We start from the raw sequence: 25,479 nt of genomic DNA, 5'->3' as shown, positions 1-25,479 counted from the left end.
CCTAACCCGCGGACAGCGGTACCCGGCTGCAGATAACGGCCGGGCCGCGTCCACCAGGCGGCGGGGAGAGGGGGGCAGAAAATCTCGGTCGAGGCATGTTAATTAATCAAGCTTAAACTGACAGAAAATAAAAACTCTTACCCGATCCGTGCAGGAGCTCCAGCACTTCAAAATGGGAAAAGAAGGAAGAGGTCACATGATCATCTGACTTATATAACCTATTCCTGGCTACTCCCCTTAACCTCCTGATAGGTCCCTGCCTGATCCCAGCTTGTATCCAGGCAGAACAGACTAGCCTAAGTTTTTTCCCTTTGCTGAACTTTCTATGACCCTAAGTCAGGGCTCTTATATGGCTTCTGGCTTATGCAGCCCTCACCCACTCTAATTGCTCTGTACTGTAATCCATTCACAGTCCAAATAAAGATGTGTGAATTATAACAAATTGATTGAAATAGAATGATAGTCCTGATTCAGAGGTGAATGTAGAAGCTGCAATTATGGATTCTTATGTATGAAGATATGCAAATGCACGTGTAAGCATTCACCTTCTGCAGTACCATGTGATGAACTGAGCAAATCCTGCCACACCCACTTTTCTTATCTGAGCATTTCTAAACCACACTGGAGGACTCCACCCATCAACACACCACAGGGCGGAACAATGACTCTTTGAGCAGCCACTGCCTGGCACAGTTTCCATTGTAATTTACTTAAGATACTGTATGGCTGTGGTGCTGTGAAAGAGAACACATCTGTATGCTGATAAAATCCCATGACACTCCAATGACACTCATGCACATAATTTAAGGACACTTCCCATCTCCACCCGGACCTACCATGGATTGCAGAAGCCGCCTCAACTAATAATGCTGTTGTATGCAAAACACAAAAGTATACGCTGTTGCATTTTGTTTTTGGGCATGCGCAGCATCAAGGTTGTCTGGGCAGCTCGTGTGCAATGTGCTGATTATTGCTCCCTATGTGCAAATCTAAATCAGGCAGTATGTCTTTACAGACTAATTTGTGGATTAACATATTATTTGTGGACCATACTTTACTGTACACATGGATAATTTTTATTTTAGCATTAAGGATATTCATGCTTGAGCACAGATCATGGCTGGATCCAATAAGGGTCGACAGGGGCAGTCATCCCCAGAGCCCCTACACTCTCCCCTTGAATTGCGCACATTGCTGGTACTGAAATCAGAGCACAGCATGATTCAGCTGTGTCTCCCCTTTATCCACTACACAGCTGCTGCCAGCATTGCCCACCAAAGTGCTGCTGAAGACATTGCAAGCCCCTCTTGGCATTTCACAGTAACCAATGCCACTGCTTGGATTTTTATGACGTCCAGGAGCTGAGAGTGAGGAAGCGCCATTTCACTCAGTCTCAGTTCAGTGTGCAAATGGCCTGCAGCAGGCTGCTACCCCCTGTGGTGTAAGCTGCAGCTGTAGCATTCAGGTGCCTGGAGTCCCAACCTAGCACCTTTCTACTAGTTATTTTATTAAAACAAACTTCTGTTTGTTGTTATTCTTAATAAATATATTTATATACTGTATAGCAGCGCTTGAAGTGTACCGATATAGCATAACAACACTTTGAGCACTGACCCACTGCCGTCATTTCAAGATTGGCACTATTCATGCGCCAATTGGAGCTCTTTAGCCGGTAGCCAATCAGGGGTGGCCATGCCTGATTGGCTGCCTGATTTGAAATTACTGTGGCCATAGGTGGACTGTATGCAGGGGTGGCCTCACAGCCAGACACTATTTCCCACCACCCTGAACCAGACCCTCCTTTGCACCGCAGCCGGCCAGACCCTCCCACACACCGCTGCCGGCCAGACCCTCCTTCCCACTGCCACCGCCTAGACCCTTCTTTGCACTGCCACCGGCCAGACCAACCACTGCACCACCACCAACCACTGCACCACCACCAACCAGAACCACCGCCACTGCCACCAACCAGACACTCCTCCAGACTGCCGCTGTCACCGACCAGATGATCCACCGCTGCCTCCGCCTTAGGTAATCTCTGTGAAACAGATAGGGGTGGGTGTTCCCTCCACTGGTGCTACAGGTGTAGAATGGTACATCCTTGTGTGGTGGGGTACATTCCTCTTCTCCCAAATGTGGAATGATAATAATGTAGGGCAAATACCGTACGGCCCTCTTTATAAAAGGATGCTCCTGTATGCCATATAGCTCAAATCTCTTAAACAGATGGATACCTAATCTCATATGGAATGTACAGGAAGGTCCACCAACACTTGGCAATGGGTAGTTGTAAGACGTGCCCCCAAAAAATTAAGGATGGCATATAGTGTGATACCATTTAATAGACAATGCAATTTAACATACAGAACTGGAAAGTGAGTGAAGCAAATGATATATTACCGTGGATGGTGGAGAACTAGAACTAGAAATAGAAGTCATAACTGTCATATTACAGGCTCCCTCTTTAGTGACCACACCCTTTTTTCAGGGGCGCATGCGTATAATTACAGCCTTTACTTTTTCGTATCCCACATATCCACAAAATGTTCACTTTCAGCACTGCTATAGTATACAAACACTCTGTCTGGCTGCTGTGCTGCAGGTGAGGTGACAGTGGACCTGATTCTGGTTCACTTGCAAAAGCAAATTTCTAATGGACAAAACCATGTTCACTGAAGGTGGGGCAGGTGTAACGTGCAGAGAGAGTTAGATTTGGGTGCTGTTTGTACTTCCAACTGATATCTATATTGCAGTTTAAAAATAAAGCAGCCAGTATTTACCCTGCACAGAAACAAAATAACTTACCCAACTGTAACTCTCTCTGCACATGTTACATCTGCCCCACCTGCAATGCACATGGTTTTGTCCATTACAGAGAGAATTTGCTTTTGCAAGTGAACCAGAATGAGGTCCCATGTGTGAGCAAGACACAGTGCTGTGTTTGTATACTACAGTACATAGTAATAATGTATTCTTTATATTATGGAAGATATTTGGAACCTTAGGGTACATTTTGTAAAGTGTGATTTGTATTTTGGTTTTCTAAAAAAACACTACAGTATATTGTATCTCTTAAGGAATTAAGCACAATCCTAGTGCTTGTTTGATAAATTGTACTTTATTTTTATATTTATCATAACTTATATTTGGCCTATCCCATGAAACACCTGAAAGTCCATGCCACACACTATTAATACTGGTAATATTCAGTTGTATAATGCACAAATATATGTTTTTAGATTAACATATTTTTTGGAATAATAATATGCTATTTGTATTCATACTGATTAACTTTCCTCTCCTGAAGAGGAGATGCTAATGGTCATTCTAGTTATGAGGCCTTTTCTCTGTCATGGTAAAATGTGATTTGCAGGGGAGGAGATAAGGCTAAAAGTACAGTACGCGATTCCCACAATTTAGGCACCTATAAATATATTGTTATTGTTATTAATTTGCTTGTTAATAGCGTTTTAATTTCCATGCTAGCCAAATATAACTAAACAATACAACCTGTCTATACTTTAAATTTTGTTGTTTTTGCCCAAAATGTTATGTTATATTATGTGGTGCGACAAATGATTAGCGTCACAAATTGCTGGACAGGCTGATAATCAAACCATTAATGCTACTATAGGTTATATTTATTTTGGTCATGTATATTGTATCTTACAAGCAACAAAGTTGTCATAGAAATATGTATATATTATATGATCTAGGGAAGAAAACCCTTATAAAAAAAAAAATCTAAATACACACAATGTAGTTACAATGAAACTTTAAAAAAGAGAAAGATGCAATAACTTGTAAACCATTGTGTTTTCTGGCTCTCTTTTAACATTTAGATCATATTTTCTCATTTATTTTTAGTACTTTTTTCCAAGTCCCATTTTCTCAAATTAAATTAGGTCTCAATTAAATTATATATTTGTTTACTTATTATACAAATTACCTTTTGATGAGTACTCTGCATATTTATTTATTATTTTTTATTTACCTTGCTTTTTTATTTTTACATTAAATTGTATTTTTATAATCGGGTCTATCACAGGATCATTGCAATGGGACTATTTATTGGGATTTTTACATTACATATGTAGCATATTTAATTATTATTGTTATTTATTATTATTATTATTATTATTGTCATTCATACTCCACATTTTATTTTAACAGTCACATAAACAGAAGAACTCAATTTGAGAATCCAGTGTTAGAAGCAAAGCGGAAGCTTCAGCAGCACAACATGCCCACAACGGAACTGGGACCTCAGCCAATGCAGGCCCAAGTGTTTAGAGGTAAATTGCAATGCCATTTTGGTAACTAATCCATGGATGCTTATTTAATAATATTGTCTGTAACTAAAGGTGGCCATACACATGCAGATTTATCTGCAGATCTATCTGGTTGGTACAAAAACATGGTTATGGATGAGAGCAAATAACAGTTGACCATTTGCTTGGAAATGCTGGAAAACTGACAAACTGTCACTAATCCATAACCAGGTCTTTTTTCCAACCAAAAAAGGAGGGGAGAGAAAGACAGTTATTTATGGATGCACTCCTAGTCTAGAGAAAAATTGAATTGTATTTCTATTGCTATTTTTATATATAAAACCGTGGGAACCTCTAATGTCTTTATTAGTATACAGTTTGACAAGGGGTACTCCACAAAGATGTGCGAACAAATAAGAGGTTAAAATATACCAACAAACATATACACAGTGATAGAAAATAAAGATAAGTGTTGGACAGAATTTAAAACGTGTAGACAGGCTTCATAGGATGATTTATATATTTCGTAATTCGGGTAATATTCCCTTGTGATTGGTTTGTGTGTCTCACTGTTAATTTATCTTTTTATGTGCTTAGGGGTTTATTAATGTAGTGTGAATAAATTCACTTATTTTAGTAACCCTTGTGCCTGATGTGTTTTTTATTTTAACACTCCTGTGGTCTGGTTAATACGGTTCAAATCCCGATATTTCAAGTTCTATGTCAGCTAGATGGCTGAGTTGAGTTCTGAGTTCTATATCGTTGCTTTATTATCTGAGGATATATTCCACTTTCTTAGTTTTTAATTAGATGTGACTCTTTGGTTATATATCAGCCTCTTGTATCAGACGTAATGTGTAGTTTGGCCGTTTATTAGGCTCTATGTCGCACCACTATCTTCTGATTTACTATCAGCTCCTATTATCTGTGCCTATTTAGCTGTAATTTTCAGCGTTATGGCAGATTGTGGTATTCGTGGTTTGGCCTTATTATTGGCACTATATCACGGTTAGTTGTTATTAATAGTCGGAGGATAGTGGTTATTGATGTGATTGGGCCTTTTAATATTCTTTATGATTTGGCCGTGGGTGGGCACATGCCCGTGATTTGGCCTTATATGTGGCACTATGTCACGGTTGGCTATTTTTTATTTTGCGCCAAAAAGATAATAATGTGCTTTGTAATTTGGCTGAAAATTCAGCTTTATATCGCAACTGTTTTATTGTTGCCTCTTCACTTATAAGTCACATATGCCTTTTGAGCTGTTCTGTTCAGCATATGGCATCTCATTAAGTTTCTGGTTTGGCCTTATTTTCGGCTCTATCTCCCAGTAGATGGTTTTGATTTCTACTGCTTTCTCCTCAGTTTAGTATATATACAAGAAAAGTTTATTTTTGTATGTCATTCAGCCTTATTGGTGATTTTGTATATCATGTTGGCTGGACATAGGTTTGGAACTCAGTGCTATGAGGGATTTCAGCCGCATATATTATCTCTGGAGTGTACACATATAATTCCTATAGCCTGCAATGGGTGCTTTTTGTTCTTATTCCTGTTATGGCTTTTTGCCCAGGATTTTAATCTTGAACAGTTTTCAATACATATTGTAGCATTTCCATTGGTTGTTACTGACCCCTGCTGGTAATTTGTTATAGCAGTGTGAGTTCACATTGCCTTAACTGGTTAGGTTGCCAGTGAGGTTTTTAAGTAGTTGTGTCACGTCTTAATTAATTATTACCAATGTAACCTGTAGGTACACTATGCCTGCTGCGTAACCCGTTGGCCACCTCAATTTTTAAGTGGTCCCTTCGGGTATGCAGTGTTTGCCTAGTATTGGCCAAGTTTGGTACCTCAGGTTAGTCTGGTATCTAGTATTGCCTCTATATATTGCCCTCTGCGGGGGAGCTGCGTGAACAACCACTGCTCTATAATGCCAGTGGTACGTCAGAACAATGTCAGGCTAAATTCGGATAAATAGTGAGCACACAATATAATCACATATAATACAATTTACATCCTATTAATTCTGTCTAACACGGGTCTAGGACACGTGTTTCGCACTTAGGTGCTTCTTCAAGCTAGCCAAACGAATGTAACCGCCGTTCAATCTTTATTTAGGTGTCCTGCCAATCATCTTGCGGCTGGCAGGTCACGTGTCGGCTTCCGCCAATGATGTGACTCTTTGCGCGTGTGTCATTAGTGAGCGGCATTGTATTGCTGCCGCTGTCAGTGTTACGTGATTTATCACGTGTTGAATTCCTTCCAATCATCTCTTTGCCGGGCTTTGCCCGTCTGTCTGTATGGAGTATTCTGGCGCCCCGGAATCTGTATGGTAATAACCTTATATTTTTTATATCGTTTCGTTTCCAGTATGAAACATTGCAATGGTGCAAGAGTCTTGTATTAGGGATCAATTCCTCATCTGGTATGTTGTATTTTAAGTTATTACTCCTACAGTTGGGTGCTCACTAGTGGTTCGGATTTTGTTGTTATTTTATATGCTGAGCGTCCCTCCTGACCGGTCATATGTATGATCTATATTATGTCTCTGGTGTATTGACATGTTTCAGTGTCCGGAATATTTATTAAGGACATTTGATTTCATAATTTTTGGTTTAGTTGTCAGTAAAATAATAGTCACGGCTGCTTCCTGGTAATTAGTTTGTTAGGAACAATGCTTTGTCATTTAGAAGAGAAAAAAAAAAAAAAAAAAAAGAACGTGAATGGGTGATAAGAATTAACAGGAAAACACACAGTGTAATGTAAAAAATAAGTGATGAAAAAAATAAATAAGTAAACGAGGGTGATAATGGATGCAAACCATGATTTCAATAACTTTTTGATAGAATCTATCAAATTTATACTCACCAAAAATTACTTCACATGCCAGGGTTCCCACTATCTCCAGGTGCGGGGGACTGCAATGGGGACAGCATGTGCCCCAACGTATGCGAACCTGTACCTGGGGTGGTGGGAGAGGGAGGTGGTGTTCAATGATGTACATACCAAATTTACAGAAAAAATCCCACTGTATTTACGTTTTATTGACGACATCCTGTTACTATGGGATGGAGACAAAAACGAATTGGAGGATTTCATTGCAATTTTAAACCAAAATGATCTCAACCTAAAGCTGACATACGAAATAAGTCAAAGCCAAATCCATTTCCTTGACCTTCTAATAAGTATTGATACCACGGGTAACATCTGCACAGATCTCTATAGGAAAGAAACCGCGACTAACAGCCTATTACACGCAACAAGCAGTCATCTACCAAGCACAATTAAAGCTATCCCAAAAGGCGAAATGATAAGGACTAAAAGAAACTGCTCGAACCCCGAAACTCTGCAAAAAAGACAACAAGAGTTATCAGACAGATTAATAGAGAGAGGGTACAGCAAAAACCTTATCAAAAAATCTCAAAGATCAGTACAAAACATCACACGTGATTCCCTGCTTCTTCCCAAACAAAGGAACCCAAACCAGACAGAGCCTATCCGATTCATTGGCACATACAACAACCATTGGAAGGACATACGCCAAATTCTACAAAAGCACTGGCCTGTCCTACAGACAGATGAAGATCTGAAGCAAATCCTCCAACCACAAGTCCAAGTTAACTGGAGAAGAGCAAGAAATGTCAAGGATCACTTAGTACGCAGCCACTTGGCTGAGACACCACCAACAACTGCAACCACACCAAAACAAGGCTCGGAGAAATGTGGCAGATGCAAAGCCTGCAGTTATATGATTCCGACAAAATCATATAAAGACAAATTTAACAAAACATGGCATATAAAGGGTCTGATAACGTGTACCACCATTGGGGTGGTTTATCAGATACAATGCCCATGTGGAAAAATATATGTGGGCAAAACCAAAAGGCCCTTAAAGGTACGAGTACTGGAGCATATTGGCTCTATACGAAATGCCAAAAAGGATTCAGAAAACTTCAGAAAACTCAGCCCGATAGCAAGACATTTCAAGCAATATCATAATAACGACCCCAAAGGTCTTCAAGTGTTTGGCATGCGGCATATCCAACTGGGCATCAGAGGAGGTGATCTGGATGCCGAACTCCTTAAAACAGAAACCAAGATGATTTTCTTGATGGACTGTTTGCATCCAAGAGGTCTAAACGAATACAATAGCTACCTACCCTTCCTCTAAAATCCACCACCCAAATGTCAATTACACTATTATATGGATACCCACTTCTAGGAAACTATCAGTGGCTTATACTATGTATTCCCTTCTTTGCATTATATGGAAGCTTCTCCCCAACTCAAGACAGGAATGAGACCACTAGATGAATTCCAATTTCCACATAAATCTCAGTGGATCATGCTTAGAAAATCTCCCCGGTTGATATACACCAATATTATGTGTGCACAGACTCCATATACTCTAAACCATAAAACATCGAACATTAGATGTAGATAACAATGGAGTTTAGGATTTAAGTACAATGAATACAAATACGAACAACAACACTAAACGGAATATAAGAAGCATCAAATATAACCATCAGGCATAATACTCACCATAGCCAACGGATGGACTTCCTGTAAAAAACAAAATATGGAAAATGTAAATAATTTTTATATATAAATAATAAAATACAAAAATCATTAAAAATTTAAAAAAATATAAAAAATAAAAAATAAGAAAATAAACAATAAAAAATAATAAAAAATAAACAACACAAAAATAAAACAACAAAAAGGAACAAACAACCATTGCACGATATTTTCGACACTGCAAATAAAATTTCTTTTTATTCAATCACTTATATTAACTCCTCCTCACCATGAATCCAATTAGATTGGACCACTTTGAACATCTCCCTGCATCCCCATCACTTCTATATGGTTCGCGTAAGTCAATACGCTATATCAATCAATTACACTAATAAACACCATCGTACAATCACCACATCACGTACGTGTTGTAAGTGTAATACACACTTACAATATGACCTTATCACCCTCGTTTACTTATTTATTTTTTTCATCACTTATTTTTTACATTACACTGTGTGTTTTCCTGTTAATTCTTATCACCCATTCACGTTCTTTTTTTTTTTTTTTTTTTTTTCTCTTCTAAATGACAAAGCATTGTTCCTAACAAACTAATTACCAGGAAGCAGCCGTGACTATTATTTTACTGACAACTAAACCAAAAATTATGAAATCAAATGTCCTTAATAAATATTCCGGACACTGAAACATGTCAATACACCAGAGACATAATATAGATCATACATATGACCGGTCAGGAGGGACGCTCAGCATATAAAATAACAACAAAATCCGAACCACTAGTGAGCACCCAACTGTAGGAGTAATAACTTAAAATACAACATACCAGATGAGGAATTGATCCCTAATACAAGACTCTTGCACCATTGCAATGTTTCATACTGGAAACGAAACGATATAAAAAATATAAGGTTATTACCATACAGATTCCGGGGCGCCAGAATACTCCATACAGACAGACGGGCAAAGCCCGGCAAAGAGATGATTGGAAGGAATTCAACACGTGATAAATCACGTAACACTGACAGCGGCAGCAATACAATGCCGCTCACTAATGACACACGCGCAAAGAGTCACATCATTGGCGGAAGCCGACACGTGACCTGCCAGCCGCAAGATGATTGGCAGGACACCTAAATAAAGATTGAACGGCGGTTACATTCGTTTGGCTAGCTTGAAGAAGCACCTAAGTGCGAAACACGTGTCCTAGACCCGTGTTAGACAGAATTAATAGGATGTAAATTGTATTATATGTGATTATATTGTGTGCTCACTATTTATCCGAATTTAGCCTGACATTGTTCTGACGTACCACTGGCATTATAGAGCAGTGGTTGTTCACGCAGCTCCCCCGCAGAGGGCAATATATAGAGGCAATACTAGATACCAGACTAACCTGAGGTACCAAACTTGGCCAATACTAGGCAAACACTGCATACCCGAAGGGACCACTTAAAAATTGAGGTGGCCAACGGGTTACGCAGCAGGCATAGTGTACCTACAGGTTACATTGGTAATAATTAATTAAGACGTGACACAACTACTTAAAAACCTCACTGGCAACCTAACCAGTTAAGGCAATGTGAACTCACACTGCTATAACAAATTACCAGCAGGGGTCAGTAACAACCAATGGAAATGCTACAATATGTATTGAAAACTGTTCAAGATTAAAATCCTGGGCAAAAAGCCATAACAGGAATAAGAACAAAAAGCACCCATTGCAGGCTATAGGAATTATATGTGTACACTCCAGAGATAATATATGCGGCTGAAATCCCTCATAGCACTGAGTTCCAAACCTATGTCCAGCCAACATGATATACAAAATCACCAATAAGGCTGAATGACATACAAAAATAAACTTTTCTTGTATATATACTAAACTGAGGAGAAAGCAGTAGAAATCAAAACCATCTACTGGGAGATAGAGCCGAAAATAAGGCCAAACCAGAAACTTAATGAGATGCCATATGCTGAACAGAACAGCTCAAAAGGCATATGTGACTTATAAGTGAAGAGGCAACAATAAAACAGTTGCGATATAAAGCTGAATTTTCAGCCAAATTACAAAGCACATTATTATCTTTTTGGCGCAAAATAAAAAATAGCCAACCGTGACATAGTGCCACATATAAGGCCAAATCACGGGCATGTGCCCACCCACGGCCAAATCATAAAGAATATTAAAAGGCCCAATCACATCAATAACCACTATCCTCCGACTATTAATAACAACTAACCGTGATATAGTGCCAATAATAAGGCCAAACCACGAATACCACAATCTGCCATAACGCTGAAAATTACAGCTAAATAGGCACAGATAATAGGAGCTGATAGTAAATCAGAAGATAGTGGTGCGACATAGAGCCTAATAAACGGCCAAACTACACATTACGTCTGATACAAGAGGCTGATATATAACCAAAGAGTCACATCTAATTAAAAACTAAGAAAGTGGAATATATCCTCAGATAATAAAGCAACGATATAGAACTCAGAACTCAACTCAGCCATCTAGCTGACATAGAACTTGAAATATCGGGATTTGAACCGTATTAACCAGACCACAGGAGTGTTAAAATAAAAAACACATCAGGCACAAGGGTTACTAAAATAAGTGAATTTATTCACACTACATTAATAAACCCCTAAGCACATAAAAAGATAAATTAACAGTGAGACACACAAACCAATCACAAGGGAATATTACCCGAATTACGAAATATATAAATCATCCTATGAAGCCTGTCTACACGTTTTAAATTCTGTCCAACACTTATCTTTATTTTCTATCACTGTGTATATGTTTGTTGGTATATTTTAACCTCTTATTTGTTCGCACATCTTTGTGGAGTACCCCTTGTCAAACTGTATACTAATAAAGACATTAGAGGTTCCCACGGTTTTATATATAAAAATAGCAATAGAAATACAATTCAATTTTTCTCTAGACTAGGAGTGCATCCATAAATAACTGTCTTTCTCTCCCCTCCTTTTTTGACTAATGACCCCCAGTTGGTCAGGATAGCACCCCCGCTACATGTAACAACTAGACAAATAGCGGCTAATACCCGATAATTTAGGGTAATAAATACCAATTATTGAGTGCAGACTCCAGAACCCTACCTGTTCCTTTTTTCCAACCAGCCAGATCTGAAGATAAATCTTACTAGTGTATGGGCACCTTAACACATTGTTTTCAAATTGAACTGTACTCAAGGACTAATTGTAAAAATATTGAAATGAATGAACTGAATTTTTGGTACTCTTTACCTATCACGGCGCCCATCGCGGGCATCGCGGGTACATTTATGTCTGGCCGCGACGCGACCGACGCAATGCCCGCGATTTCCCATTGAAACCCATGTTAAACATGGAAATCGCGTCGGTCGCGTCGCGGCCGGCCATAAATGTACCCGCAATGCCCGCGACGCGATGCACCCGATTTCCCATAGCAATCAAAGTTAAATGGCCCGACCGACGCGATTTTACTGTTAAATGCCTCAATGGACCCGATGTGGCCATAGGAAACAATGTTAAATGGGCCACAGAGGCCAAATAGGCAACCTTGACTGGGAAATGGCCCCCCCAATTGTTACCGCCACCCCACGATCAACGTGAACCCGAAGCGTGGCGAGCGCAGCGAGCCCGCGAGGGGCGGCGGTACGCGTCCTCCGACCTTTTCATACCCCCACTATCCACGTCGGCGTGGAGTTGAGAATAGAATAGTGTGGCGAGCGCAGCGAGCCCGAAGCGTGGCGAGCGGACGCGGATACCTTCACAGCTATACGCGTCCCCTCGCGGGCTTCACAGGTGTCCATGGCGTCGCGGACACCTGTGAAGCCCGCGAAGGGACGCGTTTACCTGTGAAGGTATCCGCGTCCCCTCGCGGGGCTCGCTGCGCTCGCCACGCTTCGGGCTCGGTGGCTCGCTACGCTCGCCACACTATTCTATTCTCAACTCCACGCCGACATGGATAGTGGGGGTATGAAAAGGTCGGAGGACGCGTACCGCCGCCCCTCGCGGGCTCGCTGCGCTCGCCACGCTTCGGGTTGACGTTGATCGTGGGGTGGCGTAAACAATTGGGGGGGCCATTTCAGAGTTCAGGGTAAGTATTTGGGCTCTTAGGCCCATTTAACATTGTTTCCTATGGTAAAATCGGGTCCATTCAGCCATTTAACATGAAAATCGTGTCCATCGGGCCTTTTAACATTGATTCCTATGGCAAATCGTGGGCATCGCGTCGCGGCCATCGTGTGCACATTTATGGCCGGCCGCGACGCGACCGACGCGATGTCCATGTTTAACATGGTTTTCAATGGGAAACCGTGGACATCGCGTCGGTCGCGTCGCGTCCGGGCATCTTTAGCCCGCATACGACGCGACCGACGCGATTTTTTACCTCACGATGCCCACGATAAAGATCGTGGGCGCCGTGCTAGGTAAAGAGTACCGAATTTTTTGAAGGGACTTCAAAACAGAAAATCAAAATTTGAAAATAAATCAGAATCTAGCATCTGGACAAATTTTCCCCAGATAGTAAACTATGCCTGGCATTGTTCATATTTAGTTTTTACTTATCTTTTCATTCTTCAACAGAGATGAACGAATCTCCTTTAATAAATTAGCCAAAGCATTATCTGCCAATCATAATTTACAGTATGTGGTTTGTTTCAGCAGACATTTTGGTAAAAGGAATTCTGTTGCCTGTATGGACAGATCACTGAGAATTGGGGGATAACCTCTCTTAAGCGTAAATTTACTATATCTTCTCAAACTGATAGTAGGTGATGCTACCCATAGCTGATTGGTTGGTTGCTATGGGCAACATCACCTCTTTTAATATTTAAGAGCTATAGTAAATTTACTCCTGAGTCTGATTCTGTGCTGGGAGCAAATAAATAAAAACAAATAACTTTAAATCTAGAACAAACAGTTGTAATGCAAAGGAAGCAAATAAATGTTTTATTTAATGCTTACCTACTCTCCTGGAAAGTATGGGAGACTCAAAATGTACCCCCTTTATATACTGGAAAAATATAGTTATCAGTATTGTTAATGTGAAAGTGTGGACCTAGAATCTTTAGAATGGTGGTGTTTACTATAGCTGACGCTGCTGTCGCTTCATTTCAGATGCCTATTTGAGTTGTTTGGTTTTTGTGTGATACAATGTTTTGTCCTATTACAGAAAAGCCACTTTTTACACGTGATGCATCACAGCTGAAAGGGACTTTTCTCAGCACCACTTTAAAGAAGAGTAACATGGGCTTTGGGTTCACCATTATTGGGGGAGATGAGCCTGATGAATTTCTCCAAGTGAAGAGTGTCATTCCCGAGGGACCTGCTGCGCAGGATGGCAAAATGGAAACAGGTGCAGTCCTTTTAAAAGATGTTGGTTCTTTTCAGTGCACAAATCATTATGCTAGGGACAGTATATTGCTAATTATAATAGGGACAGAACGGCTCCCAATAAATAAGAATCTATCTCATTGCAATGGAGGATACTTAATTATCATTGCAATTCAGCACTGTTCAGCTGTGGGGAAACAGCAGCTGTCCCTGCGATCGCGAACGCTGCTACCATAGTAGAAGTGTTTTTCATCCCCAAGCCGACCTGGCCAATTTTGCACACGCATGTGCTGAGTTCACGCATCGGCACACCCACAGGTCTCTCAGTGCAGAACTCCTTTCCATAAAGAGGAACAGAGATTTAGGAGTCAACGGCATTAATTTTTGTTTTTGAGTATGCTGAATTCTAGTTGATAATAATTAATGGGCCTAACTCTTCTGCATGAGTTACAGGATTATAAAAAAAGAACCATTAATAGCTCATTACAATTCTTGTGAATTAAGCCCATACGCACTAGATGGCCCATGGCATCGATGACATCGGAAACTATACCAGCATTGCCACGGATGGATGATATACTACACACTAAACTATATCGTTAACGATATTGTTCAGTGGCGCCAACCGCCCTTGCACCTCATGCAGGTTACTGGCTACATAGCCAAAACTGACCTGCGTGTTCAACCAACAGAGGGGAGTTTAATGATGCTTGGGATCGCGCATCATTTACGATACTGAGCGTACACACTACCCTTTTTTTAAAAAAAGATATCGCTCAGAATGGCCCTTCTGAGCGATATCTTTTACAAAATTAGGTAGTGTATATGGGGTTTAGAGGAATACATTTATTTATAGTTATTTAGAATAAATACATGTATTTCTAATTTGTATAGATGTTGTGTATTATATGTTGTCAAAGACATATTCCGGTTTGAGGACATGGAGATTAAAAGTACAGACTTTGCACCAAATTACCGCTACTTGCACCAATGCTGGCAAGAGTAATGCATAGATGTGGTGGAACTGATCAGCACTGCAAATGCTTTGTGTAATACAGTAATTAACTACATTTTACTTTTCTGAAGGACCGATCTGTTTTGTTTGTTTTTTATTCTAAAAAAAAAAGTAATTATAGTCGATCCTTATGGTAGAATTTGAGTAAATAATATGTTGGCACAAATGGTCTGAGAAGCAGCCATACTATAATACTGTAACATAATTGCTTTTGCTATACAAAATTGGTCCCATGGCAGCTGTAAGGAGTGAGTGGTGTGCAAGGTGGGGAGGTCAGCCTCACACAGTGTGAACTCAGTTAGCTGGTCTGATGAAATGATTTTCTGCTCAAATGTATCCATCTTCTAAGGGATACCACATCATGCTTTTGAGGAACTGTGTTATTCAGAGAACTGTTACAGTATTTCACTGTTTAAAAGCGAAAAAAGAACTAGTTATAACTATTATTAAAAAATCACCAGCTTCTATCTAGTTTTCCGTGTCTAGGATATCTGTTTTGATTCCATTATTTACTGCAATGCCACTGACTGCCTTGAAAGTCATTCATTGCGAATGTCATGTTCTCATGAAAGATCATTTCTGTTATTCTCTACTGTTGTACATGTGCTTAGTATAGTAATGAAACCTAGGCATGCAGTTGGCCAATGCTGTTGTCTACCATTCATCCTTGATTTAAAAGTGTAATAATTGAATTAGCAATCTAGAATTAGAAATTAGAGCACTGACCGAAGTCCGCACTTTCTTTTATACTCTGAGCAACTAAAAACTACATTGCAAAAGAAACCTAGAAATATGAAAAAGATCTGCCTTGACATTTCATGTTCTGCTCACTCCAATATTTGTTTATATATACTGTGTGTTATCCATAGAAAATAAGGGCAGCTTCTCATCTACTGTTTCATCAACCAGTGCAGAATTTCCCGCTAGGCTCCTGAGGCACGTGCTTAGGGCCCCAGTGTCTAGAGGTAGCATAGCAGCCCCCTGCTTCAGAGATGAGCTGTAGCTATTTGAATACAGGACAAAGATTACATCTCTCAGTAAGAAGTCTTGGGAATGGGCACATGTATAACCCTGGAGGAGAAAGTTCACAGGGCCTGATTCACTGATATTAAATGTTATGGCAGATTATTATTTGCTTGCACTGCAGACTAGGTAACCTTTTGCCACCATGGCAGCCTAAGGAAATGTTCATCCTGCATTTGGTACTCCTATTTCTGTACAATATATTTTTATATATTTTATGTTTCAGTTATCAGTGTATTTACATTTAAGAATATCTTTTATATCTGTAATATGATTATAGTAATATACTTATATTTAACTATTTTCCAAATTCATCCTGAGCACACCTAATCCATGAGCTTTGATCTGGATCTCTCTTCCTTTTCGGTCCCACATAAATGATGATCCTTATGGCAGACTACAGTATAAAGTACATCCATTTTTTGAAGGTTTGTCTTTAATCAATCGCACAGGAATTGTATTCATACAAAGGGCCACTCACCCGCTCTACGGGGGGGGGGGGGAGTTGTGGCCGCCACCGAGTCACTCCACGGGTGGGGGGGGGGCTGCTCCCAAGTGCCACCCTCGGTGGCCAGTGCCCCCAGGCACATGCCTAAAGCTGCCTAGTGGTGGCGTCGGCCCTGCATACAGTATAAAATTGATAGAGAGAGGTACCCCTAATGATCTTATATTGAACTTAAATCTGTATACAGTAATAGGGGTTGTTGCCACTAACAAATAAATTCCACATAGAGCAAAAATAGGGGTATAAAAAGGTTTGATCAATGTGGTGCACAAGAGTACTCAATAAAAACTAACATTTATTAAATATTTTTGAATATTATCAAATAATGTTAAAACCTGCTCTATTAGACCAGGAATAAGAGAATGTGATTATCGCAAAGATAAGAAATGTGCTGATCGCATTTCTTATCTTTGACACACATTTTCTTATTTCTCTTATTCCTTATCTAAGCCCAGGATTTAATATTATTTGTTAATATTAAAAAAAAGTAATAGAAAACAGAAGTAGAAACTGTGATATTATATTTGACATGGCGAGGGCTTTACAGTAACGGATGAACAGAGCAAAAAAGGGGTAGAAAAAAAAAACATTTCTTCAAGTGAAATCAATAAAATATAACATAACACTTATTAAATATTTTTTAATATTAAAAAATAATGTTAAAACTTGCACTATTAAACAAGAAACATGAGAATGTTTGTCAAAGATAAGAAATGTGATCATCAGACTTCAAATCTTTGCAGCAACACTGGATAGCAGCAGATGGCTGCCTCCCCTGCACTGCTGACCACATTGTGCCACTCTTGCTTCTATACCCAGTGGGGAACACTAGAAGCGCTATAAACCTATACACTTTTTCTTGCTGTATAATTCTATACCCAGTGCTCAAAGTGAGCAGAATGTGAAGATTAAAGCAAGGATTCCCAGGAGGGGGCTAGGCCTAGTGACACGTTTCCATGTAAATGTGTCATTTTGTCCCCCTATGCAAATGTACACCAACCGCTGCGATTTCCCAGTGAAGGGGTGGGGCTTAATGATGTGGCTAACACACCGTCGCCACCTAACCGCATTTCTTCTTTGGGCCTCTCCTTGAATACAGTAAATTAGATAAAAATGATATAACATTTTGTGTTAGACTTACAAAGAAGCTCTTTATTCTAGTTATTTTGAGTCATTGCATGTACCATTCATTTATATGAAAATAAAGCGATGAGAATCAGCAGCAGTGCTTATGACATATGGCAATTATTCTTCTAAGGAAAGTGCTTTATAATGCATGTAGCACCAGGATACTCTATTACATGGGTTTTTAGCATACCTAAGGCCCATACTACGCCAGGCATACCTTGTGAATTAAAGTCATTGGATTTTTCATTGTTGTCCATACGCTATTCATATTGGAATGAACTTGATCTGATTTAGGTGAACAAAAGATAGTATGATATTCAGTCATTTCACTTAAAGTTTTACAACCTGCTTCAGGTTTATGTTCCATAGTTAGATATGCTAGTAGCTACAGCATGTACTCATAATTACAATCTCTGCCTGGCTGGAGTCTGGTTTAAATATGTAGCCCTAAATAGAGTGTCAACAGTATGTGCCCATTAGGCATTAATATTAATTAGCGCTTACGCGCCTTTATTGCTTGTGCCCTTGTATTTTAGTCACACATGTTATGTGCTGAGTTGCCAAGATCTGCAATAAGTGACAAGATGAGAAGTAATGTTCGGCTTTAGACTTAAGGTTCACTGTCTCTGACGCTTCTGTTGCTAGGTTATAAAGTGCACAGTAATTTCCTCCAAAGTGCTCAGCAATTTTGCAAGACTCAAATGTGATTTGATTGTTAGTTTCTCTATAGAGGGCCTGGCTGGACGGATGAGACCGCAGGGAAAAAGTTGCAATCTGTTATTTTTTTTTAATTCATTTAAAAGCAGAGGGGTTTTTTTTTCAGTACCATTGTGTCTCCCTCAGCGATTCTTGGGCCACCATTCTGTAGGAGCTAGGATAGGGCTATGTGTGCTATACATGGGCCCATCTATCATGTGATGGGCTTTGTGATTACATCATTACACCACATTTTGGCATGACTAAAGCTAATAGTTCTCTCATTACACAGCCATCATAACATATTTCTACTCAGTTTGATACTGATAAATGATGATGGTGGGTGTAGGTATCTTGCGAAGGGGCTGCGGTCCCGAAAAACGGCTGTTCATACTGTAATACAGTGGATGTTGTATCTATGAAAAGTCTCCTGAGTGCTCTTTTCTGTTTGGAGTATATACGTGCTGTATCTGTGGCACTGGAAACAGTTGAACATATCAGAGTGCCGGCATATGTGGATTGCTATATATATATATATATATATATATATATATATATATATATATATATATATATATATATATATATATAGCAATCCACATATGCCGGCACTTCTTTACTTTCACGGGTTACGCTCGCCACAAACTAAGTAAAATAAACTAAGTTAACGCCATGCCAACATGGATAGTTCATACCTCCACTATCCATGTTGGCATGGAGTTCATTTTAATTAGCGTGGCGAGCGTAGCGAGCCACCGAGCCCGCAGCGTGGGCGAGCGAAGCGAGCCCCGCAAGGGGACTCTGACGCGCGGCGCCATGCTGGCGCCGTGAAAGTAAAGAAGTACCATATATATATATATATATATATATATATATTTCTCAACATTTATGGTATAAAAATCAATAGTAATCTATAATTATTAAGCTATGTATGAAAAGCCATTGTGGCTGGCTAATAATATCTTGTTTGCATGTGGGAGCTCTTGATTTGCATTGGAACAAATCCTCTAGACCTATACTCTGATAATACTTCCATAAATCACCAGGTCTTCCTGTGATTCACCAGCACAATTAGGAAACAAATATTAAAAAACTCATGTGTTCACATTATCACACAGGCATCATGATATCCAGATGTCTAAAGCACTTAGCAGCATCTCTAATGGCTTTGTAACTTCCACTTACTTAGCACAGTGTGTGTTTAAACATATGTTCCATGTTTGAGAAAAATAAAATTGTCATTTTGTTCATCAGTATGAGGGATAGGTATTCATTCATTCACACTTCTCAAATCTTCGCCACACAAAAGGCTGATCACATTTGCTTTATACAGCAGGTACCTACCAAATGCACACAATATAATACACAAAGCCATTGGCCGATAAAACTTCCAGACGACGCTTAATCTTAGATTTCACAGTTCGGGGGATATGTAGTTTTATGATACAGAAGTTACAACTTTTTAGTACTTTAATTATATTTATAGTGTTAAATAATGATTTGGTATTCATTGACTTTTATCTAATGATGTATTTAATTTTGTGATGAGAATGGAAAGTGTGCCACATCTGTGAGGTGATATTATCTCTGACAGGCTGTATTGCACTGGGAGGGCATGGAGTCAATCAGGGCTTATGCTTCATCTATTTTAAGAAGTGAAATGCTGTCTGAGGTAATTCTGATAAAGAATGAAACAGAGCGGCGTTAAGCTATTCTCAGAGACGCTGTGGAATTAGGTATGAAATTGTTATGTTCGTCAATCCCAGGCATGGATGAGGAAGTTTCTAACATGGCTACTGTAATGAAATATATTGCCTTTAATGACTAATAATTACATAGGTTGACAAGATATACTATATTTCACAGCTGTTAATACCGCTCATGAGAGCAATATAGAACACCTTGATAGTCTCCTCTAACACAACGTAATCAACGTAATTTTTTTAATTAAATCCATTCAGTTTATAGCTTTAGTTTGACCACATTCTACATAACCTCTTCCATAGGTACTATTTTAAGGCCGGGCAGAGGGAAAGCCGCTCAGTGTTTATGCACTGAGCGGCTTTCCCCGCAGCGGTGATTGACATCATCGCTGTCCATACATGCTGGGCATAGTCGCCCAGTGTGTATGGACCGTTAGTACATCTGGCCCTCTGCTATTAGTAGTACCTGCTTAGAATACATTTATTGTTGAAGCAAAACTGCTTTTCTTATTGTTTCATTTACTACTGTTATTGCGAAGTGGAAAGTTTGGGAACAGAGCATATTTAGTGGAAGGGGTCAAGTTGACGGGTCTTATTCAGTAGCTTTGCTTTACAGGATATATAACATGATGGATTTCTGTGAATGAAGATTATAGCATTTTGATCTTGAATTTGCTTGCCTTGCTTGCTATTGATTGACATGCATTAGATCAACATGTTTATTTTTAATGTTATCCTACTTTACCAACCACATGGAGTAAGATTTGAAATGGTATAGTGGCCCAAAATATGGAAAAGAGGGTATGCAGTACAGTAACTGGGAATCCACGTGCATAATGTACTAATGAACAAGGAAAAAAAAGTTAAAAACTCCCAAATCAACCTTTTCACGTATCGATCATTTTTGCGTAAACTTTTTGCTTGTGTCGACTTTTTTTTACCATGTTGACCTTTTGTGCTAACAATGGAGGCAAGTCTTACAAACTTGTATAGCTGGGTATAAACTGAGACAATGTGTACCCAGCCAATATGTTGGTCTGACAGGCTGACACATCAGAACCTCGGTACACATTGAGCGATGTTAATGAAGGAAATAATGATCACTGTTCCATCCTTTATTAACATGCATGGTGTCGCTAGTGATGTAGCTAGGTTTGATGTGCATATCGCACATACATACTGAGCAATATGTCAGTTTGATCTGTCCACTCAGACACCGGCGAGATTTCTCCCAGTGGGTACCCCGCTTATCTCCGCCAAGCAAATATTATGCGAGCCCAGCCTCCTCATCAATTATAATGGTGTTTGGGAAAGTGTTAATCTAGTTTCCTCCATAAATTTGTAGGTTTTATAGGAAAGTGCGATGGGTGGTCTTAAAACGAAAATAATGCAGCAGCTGAAAAGACTATAGCGTGACCCAAGGCTCTGACTTTTAGGACTTTTTAGAAGAGATAATATAGATTTATAATGTAAAGTAAAATGAACTATAGTTATTAGATAAATGTATTTAACTCTTTTAGTGCCAACATCTCTGTGAGAGATATTCAAGATATAGCTGCTAAAAATGCCAGTGTTGCTCACATTTGTTATATAAATTCAAATAAGAAATGTTGTGTTAAAAAAGATTATATTTCCTATATAAGGGAAACATTACAGGTTTTCACACCTAAAGGGTTACATTTATGTTAAATTGTCTAGCACAGTGGTTCCCTAACTTTCTTGAATCACAGCACCCTAGAGTATTAGCATTTTATTCATGGAACCCCTAGAATAAAATGTGTTTTTTATTAATAGATTTGTAAAAAAAATATTAAATTAAGTACATTGTGTATACTGTACCTGTCATTTTTATGGTCCGTTACATGGAGGTGTACAGTTCTGCTTCTATTTGTTCAACTGTTTTATGATTGGCAGCTACTATTGCTGGTTTTGCCTATCAATTTGACCAAAAATAAATTGAGTCAGTCCTAAAACATCAACTAGAGACACCCCTGCAAGAGCCTCATGGCACCCCAGCCACACAGTTTGGGATCCACTGGTCTAACAGTTACCCCACTGAAACAAAACACAACTATGATATAAAGCATCTAGGTGTACAATTAAATAGCTTTTAGGGTCAGATTTACTAATGATCTGATAAGTAGAAAAGCTTTAAGGTGTTTTTAAACGGCACTATTAATAGTATCAAATCTTTATAGAGGTTTTGTAATAACTACCACTGAGAACACTGTGACCCTGCTGAGCGGTTATTAGCAATGCACTGTGGTTCACTCTTATAAATAATGGTTTGCAGTTTATATTCCTTATTTTCTGTAAAAAAAAAAAAAAGTTTCTTGCTATGCATTTAGCGCAGATCATCTAAAAAGACTGCAGGCTGCTCAGTAGTTAACACGAAACCGTTAAGAACATAACAAGAAGTGTGGAAGTATAAAAATGGAGCATGCTGTCAAAATAAAAAAAAAGTGTTAAAGCATTAGCCAATGTATCACTTTCTCAATTTTAGTTCCACGATTATAAATGGATCTAATATTTTTGCTTTATGTTCCATCAATACCAGTGGCATAGCTACATATGTGGTAGATCCCGTGGCGGCTTGGGCGAGCAGCACCAGCGGGGTCTGTGGTGGGCTCTGCTGGCTGAATGGACAGGCGACCCAGGCAGTAGTGAGCGCCCTAATGAGCGGGGACCCAGTGCAGTGCATATTGAATGAGCGGAGCCCGCTCATTAGATATGCACGGAGCGGGACCAGCTCAGCCCTCACTGCTGCCTTGGTCACCTGTCAGCTTAGCCAGCGGCGCCCCATAGTCCATTGCATCAGCCTATCTTGGGGGGGGGGCGCTAACTCCAACTAAAAAATAGTTTTTTTCCCACCATCACGCTTGGACAAAAAAAATTGCCCAGCTCTAATAGGGCTGCTTGGGATCTAGTAGCAGACACGCACCAGACATCTCATATAGGCACACCAGGAGAATGCACAGGATTCTGGGGATCATGGAGCAGGTGTGGATAGTGGTCACAAAATCATAGTAACAAGGCACCATTCACTGCCGTTCTCCCAGTCCGCCTGGCTATCAGCACACTGATTGGTGGATGGCTGGAACTATCCTACAGTGAGAGTGATGACAGCCATTTACTGTATGAAAGCATGGGGAGGGATGGTGCAGGATCACAGGAAGTGCATGTTACTACTGTTTTTATCATTTTTATATTGCTTTACCCATGGCTTAAAATGCTGTTCTCTTCATTTATTTTCCCTGGGATATAACTTTTATTTTTGTTGTTTACTGTTATATTGTGACGTTTCTTTAAGGGTGTATACACACGGCAGATATGCCGTGCTATGCGAGTCCCGATACGATCAGATAACATCGGGACTCGCATAGCACGGCATGCATGGAGTGGCACAATTTAGCTTATATAGTGCAGATCTGCACTATATAGTCTTGGCTGCCCTCTCTATTTGGCTGGCAATTTGTGCTCACACGGGAGCGCGCATCAGCAGCGCATCGGGCTCGCAAGCCCTAAAAAAACACACAATAGCTTCCGATGTTCACTATATCGGCAACATTGGAAGCCATATCGCACTGTGTGTACACACTATAAGGGATGTTATTTGTTACTTATGAACATTTAATAAAATATGATATGAAAGTTACTTGAGCCAATCTCCCAATTGGAATATATTACATGGAGAAATGAAGTTGGGGAGGCAGGATGATGGAGTAGAGACACAGCAGAGGGATATGAATTGATCCCTCGTATGCTGCAGCCATTGAAAATAAACTGAGCAAAAGCTTATATCAAACAAGTCAAGTTCAAAAAAGAAAATAAGATTGTTGGGTGTTTGATATATTGCACAACATTGTTGTTCCCAAAGAGGACATTGGAGCAAAGAAATTGAGCATAAAAATGACAAAAATTGCGGAGCACAGGAGATATTTGTGATACATACAGTTGAGGTGACACAAAAAAAGAAATGCGGAAAGTTTTCACAATTATGCTGAAAATAACATTTATCAAGTGTCCCTTTATGGTGTAAAGATGCACAGATAGTCAGATCATGACTACTTTATTGAGAGAGAATTATTTTGATAGCAATCGTACAGTAGAATATATTGGGTGACATTCTATGTGTAGCGGTAAAAACCGCATGATTTTTACCGCACCTAATCACACTTTTGAAAATCGCAAGATTGGGCCGTTTTTCGCATATTTAATGAGATGCAAAAAACGGCCCGAATAGGTGCGATTTGATACGATTTCTTTAGTCCTGAAAATGTGCGATTTTCAGGTCTGAAAATCGCACATTTGCAGGAAATCGCAATTTAAAAAAAAAAACTGCGCGGCGGTCCCCCGCCAGAGCATAACCAGCCCGGGGCTCATTGAGCTGGTGCTGGTGACATAAAATCACGGTCCCCGACAAATAGGGGTCCCCTTGATTTAATGAAACCAGCACCAGGCTCAAGGTCCGGCACTGGTTGCCAAAATACGGGGGACAAAATGACTAGGGGTCCCCCGCATTTCAAGAACCAGCACCAGACCCAACCAGCCAGCAGGGTAATGCCACAGCCGGGGGACACTTAATATATAAGGTCCCGCGGCCAAAGCATTATCCCCCTGGCTGGTCAGCATGGGCAGGGGTCCTGGGGAAGTGGGGACCCCCCCAAAGAAGTGGTCCCCCCCTCCAGCCCATGCTGAAAGTCCGGGGCTGTCCCCGATGCCCCTGGGCAGTGGGCATCGGGCTGATGAAAAGTGTAAAAAAAGAATAAAAACTATTGTCTTATACTGTAGAACTATGAGTCCCAGCAAGCCTACCCCGCATGCTGGGACTTGGAGAACCACAAGTCCCAGCATGCGGGGCATTAAAGGGCCCGCTGGCACTTGTAGTTCCACAGTACAAGAAATAGTTAAATAAAACACACACTGACACCCAGAAAAATAAACGTTTAATACATCCACAGCCCACACATACTGATACTTACCTACCTTGAGCCCGTGGGTCGGTCCCTGGATCCGGGGTCCGGGGTCCTGGCTCCAGGGCTGAAGAGTCCGGTTCTGGGGCCTTGGTCCTGGTTCTGGGGCTGGTCCGGGGTCCAGGGCTCCAGGACTGAAGAGTCCGGTTCCGGGGCCTTGGTCCTGGTTCCGGGGCCTTGGTCCTGGTTCCGGGGCTGGTCCGGGGTCCGGGGCTCCTGGGCTGAAGATTCCGGGGTCCTGGATCCGTAGTAATCCAAAGGGGTACCT

General features: G+C 40.2%; 1 protein-coding gene across 10 annotated transcripts in view; it reads left to right on the top strand.

Annotated features, from left to right (window-relative positions):
- MAGI2 (membrane associated guanylate kinase, WW and PDZ domain containing 2) overlaps positions 1-25,479 on the top strand; it is an 838,547-nt gene that overhangs the window by 653,998 nt on the left and 159,070 nt on the right. For all 10 annotated transcript variants that reach the window (XM_083183055.1, XM_083183056.1, XM_083183054.1 and 7 more), the window contains 2 exons: positions 4,174-4,295; positions 14,008-14,190. In XM_083183055.1, the coding sequence (XP_083039181.1) occupies positions 4,174-4,295; positions 14,008-14,190 (305 nt within the window). The remainder of the gene's footprint in view (positions 1-4,173; positions 4,296-14,007; positions 14,191-25,479) is intronic.

The sequence above is a fragment of the Crinia signifera genome, chromosome 4, assembly GCF_055691185.1.
Source record: "Crinia signifera chromosome 4, ASM5569118v1, whole genome shotgun sequence".
Classification (NCBI taxonomy): domain Eukaryota; kingdom Metazoa; phylum Chordata; class Amphibia; order Anura; family Myobatrachidae; genus Crinia; species Crinia signifera.
The sequence above is the reverse complement of the archived record's forward strand: the minus strand, read 5'-3'. Positions and strand labels throughout refer to the sequence as shown.